This window comes from Oncorhynchus tshawytscha, linkage group LG17 (genome assembly GCF_018296145.1).
Source record: "Oncorhynchus tshawytscha isolate Ot180627B linkage group LG17, Otsh_v2.0, whole genome shotgun sequence".
Classification (NCBI taxonomy): Eukaryota; Metazoa; Chordata; class Actinopteri; order Salmoniformes; family Salmonidae; genus Oncorhynchus; species Oncorhynchus tshawytscha.
The window spans coordinates 8,349,202-8,361,534 of NC_056445.1; the positions used below are offsets into that span (position 1 = coordinate 8,349,202).

General features: G+C 46.6%; 1 protein-coding gene across 9 annotated transcripts in view; it reads right to left on the reverse strand.

Annotated features, from left to right (window-relative positions):
• LOC112216786 (kinesin-like protein KIF21A) overlaps nt 1-12,126 on the reverse strand; it is a 59,134-nt gene extending 47,008 nt beyond the window's left edge. For 5 of the 9 annotated variants that reach the window (XM_042300073.1, XM_042300072.1, XM_042300069.1 and 2 more), the window contains exon 1: nt 11,771-12,125. In XM_042300073.1, coding sequence (XP_042156007.1) covers nt 11,771-11,811 — 41 coding nt within the window. In that variant the 5' untranslated portion in view covers nt 11,812-12,125. Of the gene's footprint in view, nt 1-11,770 lie in introns of all 9 variants that reach the window. The other 4 variants (XM_042300067.1, XM_042300068.1, XM_042300066.1 and 1 more) reach the window with 2 other exon arrangements.
• Nucleotides 12,127-12,333: the final 207 nt, after the last annotated feature.

A 12,333-nucleotide genomic window follows, 5' to 3' on the forward strand; every position in this document is an offset into this window, starting at 1 on the left:
ACCAGGGGGCAGGGCTACCGACGTTAAGGCTAATCTGAAGATGGTGCTGGCTAAAGCTAAAACTGGCGAGTGTAGAGAGTATAGAGATATTGTTATCCACGTCGGCACCAACGATGTTAGGATGAAACAGTCAGAGATCACCAAGCGCAACATAGCTTCTGCGTGCATATCAGCTAGAAAGATGTGTCGGCATCGAGTAATTGTCTCTGGCCCCCTCCCAGTTAGGGGGAGTGATGAGCTCTACAGCAGAGTCTCACAACTCAATCGCTGGTTGAAAACTGTTTTCTGCCCCTCCCAAAAGATAGAATTTGTAGATAATTGGCCCTCTTTCTGGGACTCACCCACAAACAGGACCAAGCCTGACCTGCTGAGGAGTGACGGACTCCATCCTAGCTGGAGGGGTGCTCTCATCTTATCTACCAACATAGACAGGGCTCTAACTCCTCTAGCTCCACAATGAAATAGGGTGCAGGCCAGGAAGCAGGCTGTTAGCCAGCCTGCCAGCATAGTGGAGTCTGCCACTAGCACAGTCAGTGTAGTCAGCTCAGCTATCACCATTGAGACCGTGTCTGTGCCTCGACCTAGGTTGGGCAAAACTAAACATGGCGGTGTTCGCCTTAGCAATCTCACTAGGATAAAGACCACCTCCATTCCTGTCATTACTGAAAGAGATCATGATACCTCACATCTCAAAATAGGGCTACTTAATGTTAGATCCCTTACTTCAAAGGCAATTATAGTCAATGAACTAATCACTGATCATAATCTTGATGTGATTGGCCTGACTGAAACATGGCTTAAGCCTGATGAATTTACTGTTTTAAATGAGGCCTCACCTCCTGGCTACACTAGTGACCATATCCCCGTGCATCCCGCAAAGGCGGAGGGGTTGCTAACATTTACGATAGCAAATTTCAATTTACAAAAAGAAAATGACGTTTTCGTCTTTTGAGCTTCTAGTCATGAAATCTATGCAGCCTACTCAATCACTTTTTATAGCTACTGTTTACAGGCCTCCTGGGCCATATACAGCGTTTCTCACTGAGTTCCCTGAATTCCTATCGGACCTTGTAGTCATAGCAGATAATATTCTAATCTTTGGTGACTTTAATATTCACATGGAAAAGTCCACAGACCCACTCCAAAAGGCTTTCGGAGCCATCATCGACTCAGTGGGTTTTGTCCAACATGTCTCTGGACCCACTCACTGTCACAGTCATACGCTGGACCTAGTTTTGTCCCATGGAATAAATGTGGTGGATCTTAATGTTTTTCCTCATAATCCTGGACTATCGGACCACCATTTTATTACGTTTGCAATTGCAACAAATAATCTGCTCAGACCCCAACCAAGGAACATCAAAAGTCGTGCTATAAATTCAGACAACACAAAGACAACACAAAGATTCCTTGATGCCCTTCCAGACTCCCTCTGCCTACCCAAGGACGCCAGAGGACAAAAATCAGTTAACCACCTAACGGAGGATCTCAATTTAACCTTGCGCAATACCCTAGATGCAGTTGCACCCCTAAAAACTAAAAAAAAAAATTCTCATAAGAAACTAGCTCCCTGGTACACAGAAAATACCCGAGCTCTGAAGCAAGCTTCCAGAAAATTGGAACGGAAATGGCGCCACACCAAACTGGAAGTCTTCCGACTAGCTTGGAAGGACGGTACCGTGCAGTACCGAAGAGCCCTTACTGCTGCTCGATCATCCTATTTTTCTAACTTAATTGAGGAAAATAAGAACAATCCGAAATTCCTTTTTGATACTGTCGCAAAGCTAACTAAAAAGCAGCATTCCCCAAGAGAGGATGACTTTCACTTTAGCAGTGATAAATTCATGAACTTCTTTGAGGAAAAGATTATGATTATTAGTAAGCAAATTACGGACTCCTCTTTAAACCTGCGTATTCCTCCAAACCTCAGTTGTCCTGAGTCTGCACAACTCTGCCAGGACCTAGGATCAAGAGAGACGCTCAAGTGTTTTAGTACTATATCTCTTGACACAATGATGAAAATAATCATGGCCTCTAAACCTTCAAGCTGCATACTGGACCCTATTCCAACTAAACTACTGAAAGAGCTGCTTCCTGTGCTTGGCCCTCCTATGTTGAACATAATAAACGGCTCTCTATCCACTGGATGTGTCCCAAACTCACTAAAAGTGGCAGTAATAAAGCCTCTCTTGAAAAAGCCAAACCTTGACCCAGAAAATATAAAAAACTATCGGCCTATATCGAATCTTCCATTCCTCTCAAAAATCTTAGAGAAGGCTGTTGCTCAGCAACTCACTGCCTTCCTGAAGACAAACAATGTCTACGAAATGCTTCAGTCTGGTTTTAGACCCCATCATAGCACTGAGACAGCACTTGTGAAGGTGGTAAATGACATTTTAATTGCATCGGACCGAGGCTCTGCATCTGTCCTCGTGCTCCTAGACCTTAGTGCTGCTTTTGATACCATCGATCACCACATTCTTTTGGAGAGATTGGGAACCCAAATTGGTCTACACGGACATGTTCTGGCCTGGTTTAGATCTTATCTGTCAGAAAGATATCAGTTTGTCTCTGTGAATGGTTTGTTTTAGGACCACTATTGTTTTCACTATATATTTTACCTCTTGGGGATGTTATTCGAAAACATCATGTAAACATTCACTGCTATGCGGATGACACACAGCTGTACATTTCAATGAAACATGGTGAAGCCCCAAAATTGCCCTTGCTAGAAGCATGTGTTTCAGACATAAGGAAGTGGATGGCTGCAAACTTTCTACTATTAAACTCGGACAAAACAGAGATGCTTGTTCTAGGTCCCAAGAAACAAAGAGATCTTCTGTTGAATCTGACAATTAATCTTAATGGTTGTACAGTCGTCTCAAATAAAACTGTGAAGGACCTCGGCGTTACTCTGGACCCTGATCTCTCTTTTGAAGAACATATCAAGACCATTTCGAGGACAGCTTTTTTCCATCTACGTAACATTGCAAAAATCAGAAACTTTCTGTCCAAAAATGATGCAGAAAAATGAATCCATGCTTTTGTCACTTCTAGGTTAGACTACTGCAATGCTTTATTTTCCGGCTACCCGGATAAAGCACTAAATAAACTTCAGTTAGTGCTAAATACGGCTGCTAGAATCCTGACTAGAACCAACATTTTTTATCATATTACTCCAGTGCTAGCCTCTCTACACTGGCTTCCTGTCAAAGCAAGGGCTGATTTCAAGGTTTTACTGCTAACCTACAAAGCATTACATGGGCTTGCTCCTACCTATCTCTCTGATTTGGTCCTGCCGTACATACCTACACGTACGCTACGGTCAAAAGACGCAGGCCTCCTAATTGTCCCTAGAATTTCTAAGCAAACAGCTGGAGGCAGGGCTTTCTCCTATAGAGCTCCATTTTTATGGAACGGTCTGCCTACCCATGTCAGAGACGCAAACTCGGTCTCAACCTTTAAGTCTTTACTGAAGACTCATCTCTTCAGTGGGTCATATGATTGAGTGTAGTCTGGCCCAGGAGTGGGAAGGTGAACGGAAAGGCTCTGGAGCAACGAACCGCCCTTGCTGTCTGTGCATGGCCGGTTCCCCTCTTTCCACTGGGATTCTCTGCCTCTAACCCTATTACAGGGGCTGAGTCACTGGCTTGCTGGGGCTCTCTCATGCCGTCCCTGGAGGGGGTGCGTCACCTGAGTGGGTTGATTCACTGTTGTGGTCATCCTGTCTGGGTTGGCGCCCCCCTTGGCTTGTGCCGTGGCGGAGATCTTTGTGGGCTATACTCAGCCTTGTCTCAGGATGGTAAGTTGGTGGTTGAAGATATCCCTCTAGTGGTGTGGGGGCTGTGCTTTGGCAAAGTGGGTGGGGTTATATCCTTCCTGTTTGGCCCTGTCCGGGGTGTCCTCGGATGGGGCCACAGTGTCTCCTGACCCCTCCTGTCTCAGCCTCCAGTATTTATGCTGCAGTAGTTTATGTGTCGGGGGCTGGGGTCAGTTTGTTATATCTGGAGTACTTCTCCTGTCCTATTCGGTGTCCTGTGTGAATCTAAGTGTGCGTTCTCTAATTCTCTCCTTCTCTCTTTCTTTCTCACTCTCGGAGGACCTGAGCCCTAGGACCATGCCCCAGGACTACCTGACATGATGACTCCTTGCTGTCCCCAGTCCACCTGGCCATGCTGCTGCTCCAGTTTCAACTTCCACCTGACTGTGCTGCTGCTCCAGTTTCAACTGTTCTGCATTATTATTATTCGACCATGCTGGTCATTTATGAACATTTGAACATCTTGGCCATGTTCTGTTATAATCTCCACCCGGCACAGCCAGAAGAGGACTGGCCACCCCACATAGCCTGGTTCCTCTCTAGGTTTCTTCCTAGGTTTTGGCCTTTCTAGGGAGTTTTTCCTAGCCACCGTGCTTCTACACCTGCATTGCTTGCTGTTTGGGGTTTTAGGCTGGGTTTCTGTACAGCACTTTGAGATATCAGCTGATGTACGAAGGGCTATATAAATACATTTGATTTGATTTGATTTGATGAAGAAATGGGCTGAAGGGATGAAGAAATGGCCTGGGGGGTGAAGAAATGGGCTGGGGAGGTGAAGAAATGGGCTGGGGGTGAAGAAATGGGCTGGGGATGAAGAAATGGGCTGGGGATGAAGAAATGGGCTGGGGGCGATGAAGAAATGGGCTGGGAGGGGATGAAGAAATGGGCTGGGGGGTGAAGAAATGGGCTGGGGATGAAGAAATGGGCTGGGGGCGATGAAGAAATGGGCTGGGAGGGGATGAAGAAATGGGCTGGGGGTGAAGATATGGGCTGGGGGTGAAGAAATGGGCTGGGGGTGAAGAAATGGGCTGGGGGTGAAGAAATGGGCTGGGGGGATGAAGAAATGGGCTGGGGGGATGAAGAAATGGGCTGGGGGATGAAGAAATGGGCTGGGGTGAAGAAATGGGCTGGGGGGTGAAGAAATGGGCTGGGGGATGAAGAAATGGGCTGGGGGATGAAGAAATGGGCTGGGGGATGAAGAAATGGGCTGAAGGGATGAAGAAATGGCCTGGGGGGTGAAGAAATGCGCTGGGGAGGTGAAGAAATGGGCTGGGGGTGAAGAAATGGGCTGGGGGGTGAAGAAATGGGCTGGGGAGGTGAATAAATGGTCTGGGGGTGAAGAAATGGGCTGGGGGGTGAAGAAATGGGCTGGGGAGGTGAAGAAATGGGCTGGGGGTGAAGAAATGGGCTGGGGGTGAAGAAATGGACTGGGGGGTGACGAAATTCGCTGGGGGAGGATGAAGAAATGGGCTGGGGGGTGAAGAAATGGGCTGGGGGGTGAAGAAATGGGCTGGGGGAGTGAAGAAATGGGCTGGGGGTGAAGAAATGGGCTGGGGGGTGAAGAAAGAGGCTGGGGGGTGAAGAAATGGGCTGGGGGGTGAAGAAATGGGCTGGGGGGGTGAAGAAATGGGCTGGGGGTGAAGAAATGGGCTGGGGGGTGAAGAAAGAGGCTGGGGGTGAAGAAATGGGCTGGGGGGTGAAGAAATGGGCTGGGGAGGTGAAGAAATGGGCTGGGGGGTGAAGAAATGGGCTGGGGGGTGAAGAAATGGGCTGGGGGGGGTGAAGAAATGGGCTGGGGGATGAAGAAATGGGCTGGGGGATGAAGAAATGGGCTGGGGGATGAAGAAATGGGCTGGGGGATGAAGAAATGGCCTGGGGGGTGAAGAAATGCGCTGGGGAGGTGAAGAAATGGGCTGGGGGTGAAGAAATGGGCTGGGGGTGAAGAAATGTGCTGGGGAGGTGAAGAAATGGGCTGGGGGTGAAGAAATGGGCTGGGGGTGAAGAAATGGGCTGGGGAGGTGAAGAAATGGGCTGGGGGTGAAGAAATGGGCTGGGGGTGAAGAAATGGACTGGGGGGTGGGCTGGGGGGAGGATGAAGAAATGGGCTGGGGGGGGTGAAGAAATGGGCTGGGGGGTGAAGAAATGGGCTGGGGGAGTGAAGAAATGGGCTGGGGGTGAAGAAATGGGCTGGGGGTGAAGAAAGAGGCTGGGGGTGAAGAAATGGGCTGGGGGGGTGAAGAAATGCGCTGGGGGGTGAAGAAATGGGCTGGTGGGGTGAAGAAATGGGCTGGGGGATGAAGAAATGGGCTGGGGGATGAAGAAATGGGCTGGGGGATGAAGAAATGGGCTGGGGGATGAAGAAATGGGCTGAAGGGATGAAGAAATGGCCTGGGGGTGAAGAAATGCGCTGGGGAGGTGAAGAAATGGGCTGGGGGTGAAGAAATGGGCTGGGGGTGAAGAAATGGGCTGGGGAGGTGAAGAAATGGGCTGGGGGTGAAGAAATGGGCTGGGGGGTGAAGAAATGGGCTGGGGAGGTGAAGAAATGGGCTGGGGGTGAAGAAATGGGCTGGGGGTGAAGAAATGGACTGGGGGGGGTGACGAAATTCGCTGGGGGAGGATGAAGAAATGGGCTGGGGGTGAAGAAATGGGCTGGGGGTGAAGAAATGGGCTGGGGGAGTGAAGAAATGGGCTGGGGGTGAAGAAATGGGCTGGGGGGTGAAGAAAGAGGCTGGGGGTGAAGAAATGGGCTGGGGGGGAAAAAAGGCACTTAAATGGAAATATTACTTCCACTGTTATCTGACTGACATCGTCCACTGTCGTCATATGAAGTGGATTTCATACAGAGTGCTCCTATCCTGACACTCTAATGTTGTGTTTGTTTCAATTATGACATTGTGAAGCAACAAGCAAAAGGCAAACACTGTGTATTGTGAGTGTGGATAATGATGTCAACTGTCATCATTCACTGTTCAGGACATCAGGTGTGATTTTCTTTTTCCTTCTGCCTTAGAAGCACCTGACTCACTGACTGACATTGTTTCGTGTCTGTCATAACGATAGGGTTGTAATGACGAATACGTGCATTGAGCTACGTTTACAGAGCATCACTGTGAGTAATACAGTAGCTACAGTAAACAATAACAGCTGACAACAACAGTGTCCGTGTTTAATGCTCAGTCTTCAACTGAGATATGGTCCATTGTACTTGCTTTTAGGAACAGTCTGTCCATTGTTAAGTACTGTACTGGAGTGGAGATCGTGAGGCGAGACATTGGATCATTCTCAACGTCAATGCTCTGTGATTAACAGGTACTAACAGGCCTTTTTTCGCCTCAGAGCACAGAAAGACAAACTGCAGTTTTCAACAATGATCAATCAACTGATGAAAATTATACAAGTAAAGCGCCTCAAACCAAATCAACCAACCAACTTTTTCCTAAAAATGTCTTCATCAAATGTTTTCATCAAATGGTCTTTGAATGACTGTGTCCAGTCTAATGATGTCACCAAAGCCACTAGTGAAAGAAAGAGGAGATTCCCTGGCTTAAACCTGGCATGGCTTTTCTACATGGGTGAGTGATGTCCATTCACAGGGTCACCACACTGGGCAGAGGGTTCACTGACCAGTGGCCACAGCTCTACTGCTTCCTGGGTCAGATTTCACGGTGCAGCTATAGGGAAGAGCAGGAAAAGGGGATGCATGGGTCCACGCAGTGGCTGTCGGTTTCACACTGTCAGTTTGGGGGGAAACCAGGACAAGAGACAGAGGACACACACACACAAATACACACACACATCCATCTTATCTTCCTCAAGCCCAGCCTTATGATGAATAACACCAAATAACAGCGATCATTTATGGAAACATTCTGTTGTGACAGTTAAATACCTTTATGCCACAAAGGGAACTCTGTCAAAACACTAGAGGACGACACTGACTGACATACAACCTTGTGAGTTGGAGTTAATTCGGATGGGAAAAAAACAACCCAAAAATGTTTTGCAATGTCACGGACAAGGGCAATGAGTAAGAAAATAAATTGAGACACATTCTTCTCTTCTGGCAATGGGATACCAGTTAGATTCCTAAAACACATCAGTTTATCAATCTAGGCTGAGTTAATGTATCTGACCTCAAGCCAACACAAGCTTATCTTGTGATATTCTGTGGTGCCGTTTGAAGGGCTTGCATTGTGACAATGCTGGGATTTTAGGGCCTGTTGTGTGTTGTATGAAAGATACATATCCCATCTCTATGTGTGAAACACCTTCTAATATAAAAAATGTAACACTCTGTCCCTCTGGCTGGCAGTCTGGGGCAGTGTTGTACCTCTCTACTATAAAGGACTCGGACTTGGATTTAAAATCATTTAGAGAAGTCTCAGCCAGAAGGATTCAGCTACAACACAAAGCCTTACTTGGATACTGAGAGAAGTGGATGAAATTGAATAGATACTGTAACTATTATTATTGTCTCTCGTAGTAAGTCAGGACACTTTGTAATATCACATGACGTGTGCCGGCAGATGGTTCGTGCATATTTAAGAATAATCCACCCTGGGGAGGAGCTGAGCTTTGATGGACACACTGAAAAACCAACTCGTGGAAAGGACGTTACTCTTTGAGGGTTTGGTCCCATTGCCCAATAGCAGCTGTTTTGGTGACTTTTGCCCCACATGAGAAAATCTGAAACAGAAGCTGGACACAATAAATATTACACTAGCATAACATGACATGTCTGTTATTGTGCCAATTCTATTGCTCTCTGAAACAAGTGTCTTCTTTTGACTTGGCCTTTAGCTGAAATGGTGTAAAAGGCCCGTCTAGCTTCGAACGTGAACAACTTGAAACCTGAAACGACCGACACTGTAGCGTAGCTCCAGGCTTGAGGCGATGCATACTTAATGCTTCATTCACTTCAAGGATATTCATGAAACAACCACTTGACTTGCTCATCTGGTCGCACTTCACTTTACAAAACAAACATACTAACACTCACATGGGCTAAAATGCTCAAAACCATCTGTTTATTCCATTTAGACTGAGCTCATACGAGACTGCCCAGTGAATAAATACTTTGATATAGTTGTGTCCAGAACAGCTATACCTTTTGTCTGTGTGTTTTAACAGCACTAAAAACCTAAAAACATGAAACGGGTGCAAACGTGCCATGTGCACAAAATGAAAATGTGTAATGCACAGGAGAGGAAAAAAACCAAACAAAAATCTAGATGCCAGTCATTTATGTTCAAGAGCAGCATTGGAAAACATATGTTCATGAGAGTCACTGACTGACTGACTCTGTCGCAGTAACGCAACCCTAAAAAAAACACCACTGTGCACTTCTGGTGCCAAAGCATTGACCTTTGACTTGTAACATTCATTAACTCCACCAGAACACAGCACTTGGGTGATAATGGAACATATGAGCCTTGTGCGTGGTTACTGGGGCTGAAGCATTAAGCCTCGTTAACAGACAGCAATAGGCCAACTGGCACACGCAGGCTCGGTAGCTAACAACAACAAGCTACATTGGTTGGTGATCGCTGTGTGTGTGTGTGTGTGTGCGCGTGCGTGCGTGCGTGTGCGTGCGCGGTGTCTGTTTCAACTGTTACAAGTCAGTGAAAACCTGTGAGTCAACCTGTCTTAAACATGTACTTAGTGACTCTGATAAAGTTGCTGCTCTACAGATTGCACCAACACACAGAAGTAATTACGGCGTTGCCATGTCTCTTGTGGGTGTTACTATAACTCATCAAGGCTAATGCACTGTGCAGTTGTAGTTGTAACGATAGCAGCTTAGATAACGTTGTCAAGTCATGACAAGAATGATTAAGTGGATGTTTTAACTTTCTGTGTCATGTTTTTGTGCTTCAAGTAAGTTAGCTGGGTTGCCAGATATATGTACTCACGTGCTTTCAAGTCAGTAGGGTTGGACCAAGGCAAGCACATACAGATCTGCCGGCCGCCAGGCTGTATTATACTAGATCAGAATATGAAATGGCCTATATAATAGCATTATCCTTGAGACAGGTTGGCAGACAGCAGACAAAGCTGATGTCACCTTGCAAGAACTCCTCTGACACAGGGACAGATAGACATTCAGCCTAATGGACCCAAGCCAAGAGCAGAAAGCAGGCGTAGACAGACACAGGGCTGCCTCCGTAATGACTCTCCAGATCTCAAGAGTGTGTGTAACCTTTTGTACTGGAGGTCTATGTGCCTGTCTGAGGGTTCCGTGAAGATTAAACAGTGCCTGTCTGTTTATGAGCCAGTGTGTGTGTGTATGTGCGTGTGTGTATGTGTGTGCGCGTGCGAGACAGGGATAGGTAGAGCGAGAGAGAAAGGAAAAGCGAGCTACAGGCTTAGAGAGTGACTTGGCGAGAGTGCGCTAGCGTGTGGGTGCGTGAGTGGATGTGTACATAATGTGATGAAGGGAGCTCTGCGGAGCCGGTGTTCTCAGGATAGCAGAGAGAGCATTAAGGTGCAGGGCGCAGCAGGGTCAGGGAAAGTATCCCTGTGCTGTAGGCTTAAGGGATCTGCTTACTGACCCATACACAGGACACTTGGATTAGTGACAGGTTCCAAACTGTATATCAGGGAACCGCGGGAAGGTGGTAATGATGCTGTTAGATTCCTGAAGAGGAAATGTGTGTGTGTGTGTGTGGGGGGGGTAGAACATGTTGATAAAGACCCAGAGTTTCTGGAACGTTACATGTTATAAACATATTATCAGCATGTTATTACATGCTATCTGATCATCTGAGTCGACGCATGTCTCCGTTTTCGTGATCACAGTTAGACTCGGTAGTTGGTCTTGTCCTGTACAATCATGAGTGGGAGCCTGATTGTGGAGGAAACAAAATAACAAATGCGTACGTATACAAAAGCTAGCACATGATTCATGAGGATTTCTATGCAGATGGATACAAGGGTTTACACACACTTGTGTCTGTCTGCGATTGTGTTGTGGGGAGCTAGTTATCTTCACACCGAGGACAGTCTCCGTATTGCCTGTGCTACCAACAGTTCCGTGGCTATTGTATAGTCATTGAAATAAGTACTTAGTCCTTGCAGTTAAATGCTTTTCAATGTGAAATGACCGTTGTGTATCGTTTTTTTGAAAACTCTACATGCGGTCTGCCTGACATGTCGGCAATTAAAACCGTCTCTACAAATATCATGTTGTGTAGATGTGCTTGCCGCTGGTATATTGTCTCATGAATATGGCTGCATTTTATATGCAGGAGAGAGGCTTGTAAAACCAAGGCCCAGTCCAGAACAGAGACTTAGTTAAGAGAGTACTGGGTCAAAGTCTGCCTGCAGTAACTGGAGAGAGAGAGTGTTCATTATTATTTTTATTTTCACTCTTGTTAATTATCGAGATGGGGGTACTGCTTTCTCCTGTCATATCTGCCCCTCCTTCCTTCATTCATAAATGCATGTAGTCATCATGTCTGCAGCCAGGCCATTGGGAAATGGAGTACTGTTACAGTACCTTAAGGATCAACAAAGGAAACTCATTAAACATAACCTAGGAAATTGTGCTGGCTATATACTTGGTTGGTCTATATGGGGGGGCTGATGGTGACACTTAAACAAATCCAAGGCCGTGCTGCTTTAGTAGTTTGACATTTGACAAGTGTCCTTAGAATAAATACCAGGAGAAACGTATTGTTATAGCTATCGCCAACCCCTACGTAAACGTTGATTGCTTTGCCACATTTCAATCTGCCGTGCGTTATTTTTTAAATGAATGCTCATTTGTTTAAGGCTACACACACACATGAATGTTATCACACAGTAATAAGGCCATTATAACAGCCCATGCTGTGGTTTATCAACACCGGCATGGTCACAATAATAATAGGTACATTATCCTGGAGAGTCGTGACCAAGAGCATACTTTCCCGACGGAACACAAAACACCATCCAATGTCACAGGTTTACCTCAATGCGACCCGCACCGAACTTTCGTCCTGTCCACTCATGGCTACGAAGTCCGGAGGGCCGTCACCTCTGGAACAACCACGATATAAATAGCTGGCTTGTCTTTTTCTTTTATCCGTGTGCAGCAGGCAGCTCCGTTACCAACGCGCTTGAGCCCCCACAGCTCACATCCACTTTGTATAAATAATTGCAATCCGATGTGAGCATTAGTGTGCTATTCTCCGGGCTCTACCTCGGGTGAGGCGCATTCTGAATCATAGTCGAGGTTACATTTTCTATGACATTGCGTGCATTATTCCCGTGTAGAGGCCAGCCATGCTAGGTGGTGCTGGCAGAATAATACACTTGCTTGCCCCTTTGCGCGACTGGAGGAGCGAAACGTAATCAAGCCACGCCTTCTGCACCCTACGAATCTGACAAAAACCTTCTCAAGGCCAATTATAGAGGCCAATTGATGGAAAAGGTTGAGTTATTGATGACCACTAGCTGAGTCTCAAGCAATGACACCACCTTGTTTTCTGCAATGCAATTGAACACGTCCAATGCCGTTTAAAAACCGCCGA